Source organism: Cetorhinus maximus, chromosome 9, assembly GCF_964194155.1.
Source record: "Cetorhinus maximus chromosome 9, sCetMax3.hap1.1, whole genome shotgun sequence".
In the NCBI taxonomy this organism is placed as follows: domain Eukaryota; kingdom Metazoa; phylum Chordata; class Chondrichthyes; order Lamniformes; family Cetorhinidae; genus Cetorhinus; species Cetorhinus maximus.
The window spans coordinates 117,179,569-117,195,129 of record NC_135887.1 but is presented as its reverse complement, the minus strand read 5'-3'; the positions used below and the strand labels follow the sequence as shown (position 1 = coordinate 117,195,129).

Genomic DNA, 15,561 nt, shown 5'->3' with positions numbered 1-15,561 from the left:
TTTCAATTTCTTCTCAATCTTTTGTTGTTTTATTGCGCATTTACCACATTACTGCTGTTCATCTGCTTACGTTCAAAAATAAAGAGTAGCGCTGCTTTTCAACATTCGTTCCCTCTCCACCAAAAAGGACTCACCAATAGGGCCAGTCTCTGATAACTCTGTCTGAGCTCCTGCAGACTGTCTGATGGGCTTGCACCCAGAATTTCGTACCAGTCCTTCTCAAGGATATTTTCAGAAGTCATTCGACAGCTGTTTTTCACATGCGTCTTGTTGGAATCTATGCTTTAAAGGAAAACAAACATGCCGGTAATTGATTTTGACTCTGCATTTAATTCTGCAGCTGACAATACAGGCAATGAACATACTTAAAAATGGATGATACAAAGCAGAATGACAATAAGCAAAATAAAAAGGAAAAAATAAAGGACTTTTATCATTTCAGAATGCTGCAATAATTGAAGGGAGGAAAGTTTTTCCAGGTGTTAACAATGCTTTTCCTGCAGAATTGGAATCCCTAATGGGTACCAGGATTTAGCATATGAACTGTATCAATTTCACCACTTGCTCATTCTTCTTCAATTTCTCATTAAACTATCTATATTACCAAATCATGCATAGAAAATCATACAAATTTTGTTGCTGGAGGCTAAGGCCACTGAAGTGAACAGTATTGATGCATTTAAGAGGGAGCTATAAAGCAAAAAAAGGAAGAAGGAAATAAATGAGAAAAAATGGAAGGAGGCTTGTGCAGACCTTAAACACCAACATGTACTGGTTGGGTGAAATGGCTTATTTCTACGTCGATGTGCTATGTACTCCATTCGGTCCTTCTTGGGGGCTGATTTTACCAAGTCCCATTCTCTCCTGCTTTTGTCTGGTGTCCTTTTACATCATTCTTCATTGTAACCATTACCACTTTGAACGCCGTGATCAATTAAGTATCAATCACAATGTGATAATTTACTCCATATTCAGTTGTGAAAACATTTCTTCTAATCTCCATTATGTATTCTGAAATGTCTCTCAAGATTATAGCACCTGGTCTTTGATTTATCTATCAGTACAAATCTTGTACTTTAACATGTTTAATTATTTTATTGTTCTGAACACCTCATCAAATTGCACACTCAATTTTAACAGTTTGTGGGAACGCAAACGTAATTGTTCCAGTCTTTCCTCAAAACTCAGACCAATCATTCATCTAACCTAGACAGTACAGTTAAGATCCTGAGGGGCCTCGACAGAGTGGATGTTTCCTCTTGTGGAAGAAACTAGAACGAGCGGTCACGGTTTAAAAATAATGGGTTGCTCATTTAGGCCAGATGAGAAATGTTTTCCCCTCAGAGGGTCATGGGTTTTTGAAACTCTTTCTCAAAAGGCCGTGGAAGCAGGATCTTTGAATAAATTTGAGGCAGAGCTAGATAGGTTCTTGATTAATAAGGGGGTGAAAGGTTATTGGCGGTAAGCAGGAGGTTACAATCAGATCAGCCATGATCTTATCGAATGGCGAAGCAGGTTTGAAGGGCCATGTGAGCTACTCCTGCGCCTAGTTGGTATGTATGTTTGTCAGACAGCAGTCTTTATTGTATGAATTTTTATATTTCCTATAAATTGTTACAACACAGAGGTTACACAGTTCCAACCAATATCAACCGATGTTTCCGCACTCAGTCATACGGACTCGAAATGTTAACTCTGTTTCTTTCCCTACAGATACAGTCAGACGTGCTGAGTTTTTCCAGCATTTCCTGTTTTTATTTCCTCACTCCGATTGACATTGTGAACATATTAGTCACTGGTCACAAACATGCGAGGTATATACCAGGACTAATTTCAGTGTACACAATGTCAGGTTTAGAATTGCTGAATCTCATCACAGAATTGTTATAGTGCATGAGGAGGCCATTTGGCCCACCGTGTTTGCATTGGCTCTCTGAATGAGCATTATGACTCAGTGCCATTCTCCTGCCTTTTCCCCGCAGATTGTTTCTATTCAAATAATTATCTAATGCCCTTTTGAATGCCTCAATTAAACCTGCCTCCACCAAACTTCCAGGCAGTGCATTCCAGGCCCAAACCACTCGCCGTGTGAAGAAGTTTTTTCTCACTTTGCATCTTTTGCAAATCACTTTAAATCTGTGCCCTCTTGTTCAGGAACAGTTTCTCCCCACCTATTCTGCCCAGCTCCCTCATGGTTTTTAACACCTATATCAAATCTCCCGTTAACCTTCTCCTCTCCAAGGAGAACAGTCCCAACTTCTCCAATCTAACTTAATACTGAAGTTTCTCATCCCTGGAGGCATTTTTATAAACTACTTCTGTACTCTCTCCAATGCATTCACATCCTTCCTAAAGTGTGGCACCCAGAACTGTACACAATATTCCAGCTAAGGCCTAACTAGAATCCTATGCTGAATTTGTATAAACACCTTGTTCTTACTCAGTGCCTCTATTAATAAAGCCGAGGATACTGTATGCTTTATTAACTGCTCTCTCCACCTGGCCTGTCACCTTTAATGACTCATGCAGATATACACATATACATGCAGGTCCCTCTGCTCCTGTACACCATTTAGAGTTGTACCCCTTATTTTATATTGTCTCTCCATGTTCTTTCTACCAAAACAAATAACCTCACTTCTCTGCACTGAACTTCATCTGCCACCTATCTGCCCACTCCACTAACTTGCCTATGTCCTTTTGAAGTTCTACAACGTCCTCCTCACGGTTTACAATGCTTCCAAGTTTTGTATCGTCCACAAACTTTGAAAGTGTCCCCTGCACACCAAGATCTAGACCATTAACATATATCAGGGAAAGCAAGCGTCCCAATACTGACTCGTGGGGAACTCCACTACACACCCTCCTTCAGCCCAAAAAATATCTATTAACCATTACTGATGGTTTCCTACTACTCAGCCAATTTTGTATCCACATTGCTACTGTAGCCTTCTATTCCAAACGCTATAAGTTTTCTCACAAGTCTGTTGTGTGGCACTGTATCAAATGCCTTTTGGAAGTCCATGTACACCACATCAAAGCATTACCATCATCAATGCTCGCTGTTTTTTTCTTATTCATAAAATATACTTTATTCATAAAATATCTGAAAGAACATTATAAAACATTTCTAAATTGCCATCACAAAAAGTGCAATCATATTCAACTTTTACACGTGAATCACAAGGTGCTTCAATACAATCAACGAATATTACAATCATTTCAATATGGTCATTACAGACAGTGCAATGGTATTGGAGTTATCAGCATACATCATGTTACACTCTGAGGTGCTTCAATACAATCATAATACAGTTAGTATTCAATGCATACATTCATTGCGAGCCTTACAGCCCGAGGGGTCTATATCTTTCCCAGCCCCTCGGTGCACTACGGCAGAAAGGTCTTAGACAGCGACCTTTCCCCATAGCATTACCCTCATCAACGCTCATTGTTACCTCTTCCAAAAACTTCAGCAAGTTAATGAAAACACAATTTCCCCTTTAGAAATCCAGGCTGGCTCTTCCTAATCAACCCACATTTTCCACGTGGCTATTAATTCTGTCCTGAATAATTGTTTCTAGAAGCTCCCCCACCACTGAAGTTAAACTGACTGGTCTGTAATTGCTGGGCTTATCTTTACAACCATTTTTGAACAAGGGCATAATGTTTGCAAGTCTCCAGTCCTCTGGCACCTCCCCCGAATCTAAGGACAACTGAAAGATTATGGCCAGTGCCCCTGGCAACTTCCACTCTCATTTCCTTCAATATCTTTGGATGCATTTCATCTGTCCTGGTGCCTTGTCAGCTTTAAGTACTGACAGTTCATCCAATACCTCCTCCTTATCAATTTTTATCCCTTCGAGTGACAGAGTTTCCTCACCTGTCACCATGGTCTGGGTAGCATCTGTTTCCTTGGTAAAGACAGATGCAAAGTATTCATTTAACACCTCAGCCATGCCCCCTACCTCCAGGTATAAAACTCCTTTTTGGTCCCCAATCAGCCCTACTCCTCCTTTTACCACCCTTTTACTATTTATTTGTCTACAAAATACTTTGGGATACCCCTTTATGTTGACTGCCAATCTTTTCTCATAATCCCTCTTCACTTCTCTTATTTGCTTTATCACCTCTCCTCCATGCATTCACATACATGCAGTATAATCTTGATTTCGATTTCATTACTTTCTCCCTTACTCAGACTCCGCCTATTAACTTACTATTCTCTATTTTAGTGCTATTGGTCTCTCCCAGTATTTTGTGCACCTTCATGTTACTTGCTAATATTATCTCCTGGTTACCGAATTAGTTTAAAGCCCCCCCCCACCCCGCCCCCCCCCCCACAACAGCACCAGCAAAATTGCCGGCAAGGGACTCAGTCCCAGCTCTGTTGTGCAACCCATTCGGCTTGTTTTTCTTTCTATTCATTCATGGGATGTGGGTGTTACTGACAATATCACAATGCCACTGCCTCCCCATGTGCCTTGTAGACTTTGGGGAGTCAGGAAGTGAATTACCCACTGTAGGATTCCTAGCCTCTGACCTGCTCTTGTAGCCATAGTATTTATATGGCTAGTGCAGTTCAGTTTCAGGTCAACGGTAACCCCCAGGATGTTGCTTGTGGGGGATTCTGTGATGGTAATGCCACTGAATGTCATGGGGTGATGGTTAGGTTCGCTCTAGTTGGCGATGGTCATTGCCTGGCACTTGTGTGGTACAAATGCTACTTACCACTTGTCAGCCCAAGCCTGGATATTGTCCAGGTCTTGCTGCATTTGGACATGGACAGCTTCAGTAACTAAGTCGTCGCGAATGGTGCTGAATGTTGTGAATCATCAGCGAACATCCCCACTTCGGATCTTATGATGGAAGGAAGGCCATTGATGAAGCAGCTGAAGATGGTTGGGCCGAGGCCACTACCCTGAGGAACTCCTGCAGTGATGTCCTAGAACTGAGATGATTGACCAACAACCACAGCCATTTTCCTTTGTGCTAGGTACGACTTCAGTCAGCAGAGATTTCACACCTCCCCCCGCCCAACCCCCACCCCACGATTCCCATTGACTCCAGTTTTGCTAGGGATGGTGATGGTGGTGCCTGGGACATTCTCTGTAAGGTATGATCCTGAGAGTGTGTCTATGTCAGGCTGTTGCTTGACTAGTCTGAGACAGTTCTCCCAGTTTCAGCAAAAGCCCTCAGAAGTCAGTAAGTAGGACTTTGCAGGGTTAACAGGGCTGAGTTTGCCATTGTCGTTTCTGACGCCCAAGTCGATGCCAAGTGGTCCATCTGGTTTCATTCCTTTTAGGCTTTGTAGTGGCTTGTTACAACTGAATAGCTTGCTAGGCCATTTCAGAGTGCATTTAAGAATCAACCAGATTCTGTGCTGTGGGTTTGGAGTCACGTGTAGGCCAGACCTAGTGACGACAGCTTTCCTTCCCTAAAGGACATTAGTGAACCAGGTGGGGTTTTACAACAATTGACAATGGTTTCATGGTCATCATGAAACTTTTTAATTCCAGATTTTTACTGAATTCAAACCATCTGCCTTGGTTCGAACCCGGGTCCTCAGGGCATTAGCCTGGGTCTCTGGATGACTAGTTCAGTGACAATACCACTACACCACCACCCTAGTGAAGGTGCCATTTCCCCCAGAGCCAGTCCCAGGAATCTGAAGCTCTTCCTCCTGCACGATCTTTCCAATCATGCATTCATCTGCTTTATCCTCCCATTTCTATACTTACTTCCACATGGCACTGAGAGTAATCTGGAAATTACTACTTTTGAGGTCCTGCTTCCTAATTTTCCACCTGGTTCCCTGAATTGTCTGCAGGACCATATCCCTCTTCCTACCCAAGTCATTGGTGCCAACGTGGACCACGATCTCTGCTATTCACACCCCCCCACAAGAATGTCCTGCAGTTGCAGGATATTCCCTGGCACCAGGGATGCAACATACCATCCTGGAGTCACATCTACGGCCACAGGAACACCTGCCTGTTCCCCTAATTAATGAATCCCCTATCACTATTGCTCTTCCTTTCTTCTTCCTCCCCTCCTGTACAGCCAAGCCGCTCATGGTGCCACTAACTTGGCCCTGACTGCACTCTTCTGAGGAACCAACACCCTCACCAGTATCCAAAGCATATAACCAATTATAGAGAGCAGGGCCCCAGGGGACCTGCCTGGTTCTCTTGGACTGCCTGGCGGTCACACATTCCTTTTCTGCTTCCATGCTCCTAACCTGTGGTGTTAGGACCACCTCTCTGAATATGCTATCCATGTAGCTCTCAGTCTCACAGATGTGCCATGGTATATCCAGCCGCCACTCAAGCTCAGAAACCTGGAACTCAAGTTTTCGCAGCTGGCAGCACTTCCTGCACATGCGATCATCTAGGTCACCAGTAGTGTCCACAACTCTCTACATATTACAGGACACGTATTTCACATAACCAAGCTGGGCTGCCAGATCTTAACTTTACTTCCTTTACATTAACTTTATTTTCAGGTGCTAAGGAACACAAGCTCCAACAACTCATTGATACCAACGCCCATCCAGGACCCTCCACCCCTTCCCATCCCTCTGACTCCAACCCACCTTCTAATCCCAGCCATGGCCGTGTATTCACCATACTCCCTGATCTTCCCCTCTCTGATGCTGAACGTTCAGTGCTCAGCAAAAGACTCCATTTCATACCCTTACGTCTTCACCTCAATGAATTTCGGGCTTGGCACGATGCTGGACTCTTCTTTCACCGGCTTCGTCTCCCTGCTCACTTCTTTGGGCAGGAGTCCTCCCCCCATTCAACGGATCCTTTCACCCGCCTCCAGTATTCTCCCTCCACCTGGACCCCTCCCTCTGACCTCTTAACTGCTCTTGATCTTTTCAGTGAGACCAGTCGGCGTGACATTGGCCGTCTCAATTTCTCTGCTCCTCTCACCCACCCTAACCTGTCTCCTTCTGAACTTGCCGCACTCCGTTCTCTCAGGTCTTGAATTTGTTACCAAACTTGCCGACAAGGGTGGTGCTGTTGTTGTCTGGTGTACTGACCTCTACCTCAGAGGCTGAGCACCAACTCGCAGACACTTCCTCCTACCTCCCCTGGACCATGACCACACCACCGAACATCAAACCATTGTTTCCAGGACAGTCACTGACCTCATCTCCTCTGGAGATCTTCCCTCCACAGCTTCCAACCTCAGCTTGTTATCTCCTCCCCAAAATCCACAAACAGGGCTGTCCTGGTAAACTGATTGTGTCAACCTGTTCCTGCCCCACGGAACTCATTTCTTCCTATCTTGACTCCGTTCTCTGTCCCCTTGTCCGGTCTCTTCCCACCTACATCCACGATTCCTCTGATGCCCTACAGCACATCAACAATTTCCAGTTCCCTGGCCCCGACCGCCTCCTCTTCACCAAGGACGTCCAATCCCTCAACACCTCCATGCCCCACCAGGATGGGCTGAAGGCTCTCTGCTTCTTTCTTCTACAGAGGCCCGAACAATCCCCATCCACCACCACTCTCCTCCAATTGGCTGAATTTGTTCTCTCATTGAACAATTTCTCCTTAAACTCGTCTCACTTCCTCCAAATAAATTGTGTGGCTAAGGGTACCCACATAGGCCCCAGTTATGCCAGTCTCTTTATGGGGTATGTGGAACATTCCTTGTTCCAGTCCTACTCAGGCCCCCTCCCACAACTCTCTCTGGTACATCGATGACGGTTTCGGTGCTGCTTCATGCTCTCCTCTGAACCTGGAAAAATTTATTAATTTTGCTTCCAATTTCCACCCCTCCCTCACTTTCACATGGTCCATCACTGACACTTCCCTTCCCTTCCTTGACCTCTCTGTCTCAATTTCTGGTGTTATACTGTCCACCAATATTCATTACAAGCCCACCAACTCCCACAGCTACCTCGAATACAACTCCTCACACCCTGCTTCCTGTAAGAACTCCATCCCTTTCTCTCAGTTCCTTCAACCCCATCACATCTGTTTCAATGACAGTGCTTCTGACGTCTTCCTTCTTCCTTAACCGAGGTTTTCCAAACACGGTGGTTGACAGGACCCTGAACCGTGTCCGACCCATCTCCCGCGCCTCTGTCCTCACACATTCTTCTCCCTCCCAGAACTATGATAGAGTCCCCCTTGTCCTCACTTATCACCTCACCAGCCCCTGCATTCAAGGGATCATCCTCCGCCATTTCTGCCAACTCCAGCATGATGCCACCACCAAACACATCTTCCCTTCACCCAGCGCTGTCGGCATTCCGTAGGGACTGTTCTCTCCAGGACACCCTGGTCCGCTCCTCCATAATTCCCTACACCTCAACCCCCTCTCACGGCACCTTCCCATGCAATCGCAGAAGGTGCAACACCTGCCCCTTTACTTCCCACCTCCTCACCATCCAAGGGCCCAAACACTCCTTTCAAGTGAAGCAGCATTTCACTCGCACTTCCCTCAATTTAGTCTACTGCATTCGCTGCTCCCAATGTGGTTTCCTCTACATTGAAGACACCAAACGCAGGCTGGGTGACCGCTTTGCAGAACACCTTCGGTCTGCAAGCATGACCCAGACCTCCCTGTCGCTTGCCATTTCAACACGCCACCCTGCTCTCATGCCCACATGTCCATCCTTGGCTTGCTGCAATGTTCCAGTGAAGCTCAACGCAAACTGGAGGAACAGCACCTCATTTTCCGATTAGGCACTTTAGAGCCTTCCTGACTTAACATTGAGTTAAACAACTTCAGATCATGAACTCTCTCCTCCATCCTCACCCCTTTCTGATCTCCTTTTTTCAAATATTATTTTTTTAATATATTTTTTCCCCACCTATTTCTATTATTATTATTTTAAAAATGTATTCATTGTTTTATCCCCACCTTTTAGCCTATTTCAATCTTTTCTCCCACACCATCCCCTCCCCCCCACCCCACCCCCATTAGGGCCATCTGTCACTTGCTCATCCTGCTTTTTACTCTTAATGTCACCACTAGCACCTCCATTAGCCAGTATCACCACCATCAACATCCCTTTGACCTTTTGTTTATGACATCTTATGCAATCTCTCCTTTGCCTCCATCTATCACTGACCTTCTAGTCAGCTTCACCTGTCCCACCCCCCCTTAAACAGTATATATTTCACCACATTTTTACTTCTCTTTAGTTCTGAACAAGAGTCATATGGACTCGAAACGTTAACTCTGTCTTTCTCTCCATAGATGCTGCCAGGCCTGCTGAGTCTTCCAAGCAATTTTTGTTTTTGTTTCAGATTTCCAGCATCTGCAGTATTTTGCTTTTAACTTTATTTTACTTTGGTTTACTTGTATTACTTTACATTACTGGCCCTGATTCCTCTTAATCTTAGCGCTTCTTACTCAAATCCAAGTCGCTACTTCTTTAAAAATAATACTCTTTTCTAATTTACAGCTATTTCTTACCAACCAATAAACTTACAGTTTTCCTGTGATGTCATTGTTCATTTTCTTTTCAAACTCAGCTCAAAGTGAGGTTTACGCCCAGGACCGTTTCTGTTCAGCTGCTCGTGTTCCTGACTCAGAATAATTCCTATGTATACCACACCTCTTTCCCCTGAGCACCAAATTCCAATGCGAGCCTAATTCGTTACTCATTCAGTCGCCATCTCAGTCCAGTGTAGTTGCCCATCTCCTCGTGCACCCCTTACTGACCATGCAGTTTGAGAAGCCTGTCTATTTTATAGACCCTCTGATGAGTTACTAGCTAGTCTAGCTTCCTGCTACAGTAATTATCACTTGAACCTACTGCTTTCAGGTGATTGACAGATAACTGCCACTCCAGGCAGTTGTCTACTTATCAAGGTAACTTAACTTACTTATGTCAGTTCTTGATTCTTCACCTATGGGTTAAACCTGAAAAGGGCTTACCAGAATTTACCACGTGAGCCTAATTCACTACTCTCTGTCTCGGTCTGATTCCAGCTTGTCACCTGTCTCATTGCGCACCCTTCACTGACTGTCACACTTAATTTCACATTTAAATGCAATTGTAAATTTGAATCTAACTACACCATAGAAAAATACAAATCATTTTAACTTCAGATTTTTTAAATGTTGTGGTTTTAAAGGAAATTCTAATTGAAATGCAATTTTAGGATAAGGGGGAAGTCAGGAGAGTAACATAAAGTAATATAAGTAAACCAAAGTAAAAGATCATGATCAACTCTGACATGAAGACTTGTTTTATGAATGGATTGCTGCTAAAAATCAGCACAAAAATTGTCATAAAAAACAGAAAATGCTGGAAATACATAGGTCAGACAGCATCTGTGGAGAGAATTGTAGTTTTGCGACATAGTATATTTTGATACCAGGTGCAACACATTAAAGGTTCTGCAAGCCTTTTAACTGCAACACTAAGTCCAACACTTAGCATTCTGAACACTGCACACCTGAGGGCTTTAATCATATACTAAAGGATCAGACCATACCTTACTTTGTTGCCTGAGACTTATAGCATTATCCTACTGATCCAATTCCATTCAGGAATGTTTCATCAATCTTCAGTGGAGCTACAAAGAGAAAAGAGTCAGCAAAAATAGAGAACAGAAAGAACTTCTTTTAAAAAAAGTTCATGCAACAGCACAAATTTATCTCAATGGCCAATGTGAATGAGTTCCAGTAGAATTCTCCAAGTGGCTCATTCCTGGTTATTTCAGGAATGTAATCTCCCCAAAAACTATCCAAAATGGTGACAATAAAGATTTATATTTAGGTAGCCCCTTTCAGAATCTCAGGATGTCCCTAAGCATGGTACAACTACTGAAGTACTTTTGAAGTATAGTCACTGTTGTGGTGCTCCAATGCCATCATAATCTAATGTAACAATGCCCTTATTGCATTAAGCATGTTCATTTACTCTAAAAGGATGGGTGGACAGATGCAGGCTGTAATTCAATCCTTCGTTCAGTCTTGGAAACTCTAACCCACATTCAGTATTTGAGCTGGTAACCAGGCTATTAATCTGAAGCAAAAATCAAATCACTGCCATCCATCTTGGAAAACAAAAGGGAGTTAAACAGGTTCAATTTCATAGATGTTCTTCCTTCATCTATCTTAAGGTAAACATTTACATTTTCTAAAATTCTAACAATTACATACATCTGCAGCCAGAGCAACCTGAAATTTAGTACACACTCGTCCACCTACTCTATATTAACAGTGTTATGCACAGTGCTGAAAGACCAGAATCACAGAGCAGGTGATGTTTACTTGAACCAAGGAATTAGCCATTTCTGCCTGTCCCAATGGAAAAAGAACCAGAGTCTTCCATTCTCCTTTATATTATGATTTATAAGCTTGCTGCTCCACTCTCACTTTTCAGCCATTTGAGTGTTAGCTTCAAACAGATTCTCTTGTTATGTAGTGTCATCGATCAAAGGTTGCTAATCATGGCTTATGCCATAATATCACTATAGGACAAGGCCCCAAGAACTACCTCAGCCAGTATGGTCTGTTGACATTTTTTTGCATCACACTCTAGTCTTCTAACCAACTCAATCAGATTAGTGCCCCTATTTCTATATTATTAAGTGATAGCTCAATTGGCGGTTATAGGAAAAATTAGGAATTTAGTGTTACTCTGCATTGTTTTGCAATGCCTCTATTAGGCGTAGGAGTCAGCCAAATAAAATTATCTTTTACTCATCAACAAAGTTAGTTCATCAACTAAGCTGTGCTATAGAATCAAAATATGCAGACTGATCCATCAGGTTAGATTGTGCATTTTCAAACCCAAAGCTCAGGAAAATAGAGAACTGTCAAGCAGCTAGCTTGTCAGCAACAAGACAGAGTGATGCTTCTATTTAAACACTATGTCTATTGGGCTACTGCACATCTCCTCTCCTTATTTATATCATTTCCCTCAACAACTTTTCTCAGCATGAAGGCAGGCCTGATCTGCAGTGTCATGATCTCCACAAGGAGGGAGGTCCCAAATTCACCCCAGATGGAATGGGGATTGAACCCTGTACTGTTGGCCCCAATCTGACCCACACTGATACACCCACCCCCTCCAGGAATCTGAGTTGCTGTGGCAATATACACTTTTACATGCTATGGATAGTGATAGCAGAGGCTCCAATTTCCTTTACATCACATGGCTGAGCAGGAGCCTCTCCCACTCTTACTGCCTGCCTTTGGCATAAGTGGGAAGGATTTACAGGTTGATATTCAACCTGTTTGGCTGCGTTATGAACACACCTTCCTTGACCATCAAATCCTGGGGTGGCACTTGAGTTGGAGCTTCTGGCTCAGAGACAGAGACACTACCCACTGCATTAGAAGACCTCCTCCTCAACACCTACATTTATACAGCACCCTTTATGTAGTAAAACATCACAAGGCGGGAGTGTTATCAAACAAAGTTTGACACCAAGCCACATAACTAAACTGTAATAATTTGCAACTCTATATTAGAATAGGTGGTCTTCAAGTTAACCCTTTATCCCTGTTGTCGTGATTCATTTAGTATTTTTTTCTTCTCATACACACAGACACATATGAGTTCCAGGGATTCCGTTATGGCAATCATTGACATTACAAAATATAACCACAACGAAGAATTTCAAATGCAAGGTTTTATTTGGTACAACAGCACACTTGCTGCTGAAGAAATTGTGGGATTAAATCTCACGTCAGGATTTGAGCCTAAAATCCAGGCGGACGCTTCAGGTGCAGTACCAAAGGGAGTGCTGCACTCTCGGCGGTGCCGTCTTTCAAGTGAGGCGTTAAATCAACACCTGGCTGGTCCTCTCAGGTGAATGCACAAAATCCAATGGTGCCATACAAACGATGGAGAAAGAGGTAGTTCTCCCCGTCTCCTACTTAAATGATTAAGAGCTCACTCGTCGCATTTTTTTTTTGATCCTGCTGTGTAAATTCCTCCTCGCACCGTGTGAGGACGATAAGGCTGAGGCATCAAACTACATTCTTAATATGGATATGCTGCCCATTTTGTAACTATATAAATCTTTACAGTTGTACGGTTACGTGGCTTGGGTGTTTACCCAGTTAGAAAAGAGTGGCGGCGCTTCAAACTGGGGGAAACACAAGGGCGGCCACATTTCGGGGTTGCGAAGATGTTTATCTGATCGGCACATGTGTTATTCGTGCTCGTTCTCCGCCTGTTTATATCCTAATCGCCCCGCTACTCACACCGATGCTAATACTTCGTCAACATCCTCCGGCAGCTCGGCTCTTTCTAAAGCTTCTTCTGCTTTCGGTGTCCAGCCTCGGGCGGCTCGGACACGGCCTCCGGGGGGGGGGGGGAGGGGAACAGCAATAGTCGTTTAAAAACCCAACACCGTTGTGCTCGGAACCAAATGAAGGGGCTTCAGACGCTCCTCCGGAACCAACTCGCTAGGACGAGGCAGCCACAGGAAGGGAAACCTCTGAGCGCGGGACTCTGTTTTTAAAATAGGAAGAAAAAAACGTTGACGGCGGCTCGCGCTGTGGAACAACTGGGATTGGACGGATGGGATTGAGTGGATGCGATTAAACGGATAGGATTGGGTGGATGGGATTAGATTACCAAGATTGGGCAGATGGGATTTGGAGGCGGGATTGGATGGATTAGATTAAGAAATTGGGATTGGGTGGTCAGAATTGGATGATTGGGATTGGGTAGATGAGATTTGGAGATTGGGATTGGACAAATGGAATTGATCAGATTAGATTAAACAACTGGGATTGGGTGGATGGGATTGGACATTGGGAATTGGGTGGATTGGATTGGATGGTTGTAATTGCACGGTTGGTATTGGGCGGATTGGATTGGGTGCATGCGATTGGACAGTTGGGATTGGGTGAATGGGATTGGTCGGTTTGCTGGAGAGACTCATAATTTTGTAAACTTCTATCAAGTCGCCCCTCAATCTCCGTCGTTCTAGTGAGAACAATCCAAGTTTCTCCAACCTCTCCTCATAGTTAATAACCTCCAGACCAGGCAGCATCCTGGTAAACCTCCTCTGCACCCTCTCCAACGCCTCCATATCCTTCTGGTAATGTGGCGACCAGAATTGCGCACAATATTCCAACTGTGGCCTAACCAAGGTTCTATACAGCTGCAGCATGACTTCCCAGCTTTTATACTCAATACCCCTGCCGATGAAGGCAAGCATGCCATATGCCTTCCTGACTACCTTATCCACCTGCGTTGCCACTTTCAGTGACCTGAGGACTTGTACACCCAGATCCCTCTGCCCGTCAATGCACTTAAGGATTCTGCCATTTACTGTATAATTCCTGCCTGTATTAGACCTTCCAAACTGCATTACCTCGCATTTGTCCGGATTCAACTCGATCTGCCATTTCTCCGCCCAAGTCTCCAACCGATCTATATCCCATTGTATCCTTTGACAATCCTCTTCACTATCTGCAACTCCTCCAACCTTAGTTTCATCTGCAAACTTACTAATCAGCCCAGTTACATTTTCCTCCAAATCATTTATGTATACTCCAAACAGCAAAGGTCCCAGCACTGATCCCTGCGGAACTCCACTAGTCACAGCTCTCCATTCAGAAAAGCACCCTTCCACTGCTACCCTCTGTCTTCTATGACCAAGCCAATTCTGTATCCATCTTGCCAGCTCACCTCTGATCCCGTGCAACTTTACCTTCCGTACCATTCTGCCATGAGGGACCTTGTCAAAGGCCTTACTGAAATCCATGTATATAACATCCACTGCTCTTCCATCGTCGATCATCTTTGTCACTTCCTCGAAAAACTCGATCAAGTTAGTGAGACACGACCTCTCCTTCACAAAACCATGCTGCCTCTCACTAATACGCCCATTTGCTTCCAAATGGTAGTAAATCCTGTCACGAAGAATCTTCTCCAATAATTTCCCTACCACTGACGTAAGGCTCACCGGCCTGTAATTTCCTGGATTATCCCTGCTACCCTTCTTAAACAATGGAACAACCTTGGCCATTCTCCAGTCCTCTGGGACCTCACCCGTAGCCAGTGAGGATACAAAGATTTCTGTCAAGGCCCCAGCAATCTCCTCCCTTGCCTCCCTCAGTACTCTGGGATAGATCCCATCTGGCCCTGGGGACTTATCCACCTTAATATTCTTCAAGACGCCTAACACCTCTTTTTTGATCTCAACATGACCCAGGCTATCTACACTCTCTTCCCTAGACAAATCGACCGCTAAGTCCTTCTCTTTGGTGAATACTGATGCGAAGTATTCATTTAGTATCTCTCCCATTTCTTCTGGCTCCACACACAGATTCCCACCTCTGTCCCTGAGTGGGCCCACCCTTTCCCTGGCTACCCTCTTGCTTTTTACATATGTATAAAAGGCCTTGGGATTTTCCTTAATCCTGGTTGACAGTAACTTTTCATGACCCCTTTCAGCCCTCCTGACTCCTTGCTTAAGTTTCTTCCTACTTTCTTTATATTCTCCACGGGCTTCATCTGTTCCCAGCCTTATAGCCCTTACGAATGCTTCCCTTTTCTTTTTGACTAATCTCACAATATCCTTCGTTATCCAAGGTTCCTGAAACTTGCCATACTTA

At 44.1% G+C, this 15,561-nt stretch overlaps 1 protein-coding gene across 2 annotated transcripts in view; it reads right to left on the bottom strand.

Moving 5' to 3' along the window:
* Positions 1 to 13,353, bottom strand: part of dnajc24 (DnaJ (Hsp40) homolog, subfamily C, member 24) — a 102,072-nt gene extending 88,719 nt beyond the window's left edge. The window contains exons 1-3 of one of the 2 annotated variants that reach the window (XM_078549416.1): positions 13,195 to 13,353; positions 10,470 to 10,550; positions 135 to 282 (exon numbers count right to left, since the gene is read on the bottom strand). In XM_078549416.1, the coding sequence (XP_078405542.1) occupies positions 135 to 242 (108 nt within the window). In that variant the 5' untranslated portion in view covers positions 243 to 282; positions 10,470 to 10,550; positions 13,195 to 13,353. Of the gene's footprint in view, positions 1 to 134; positions 283 to 10,469; positions 10,551 to 13,046; positions 13,169 to 13,194 lie in introns of those variants that run through there. The other variant, XM_078549417.1, reaches the window with a different exon arrangement.
* Between the last annotated feature and the right edge of the window lie 2,208 nt (positions 13,354 to 15,561).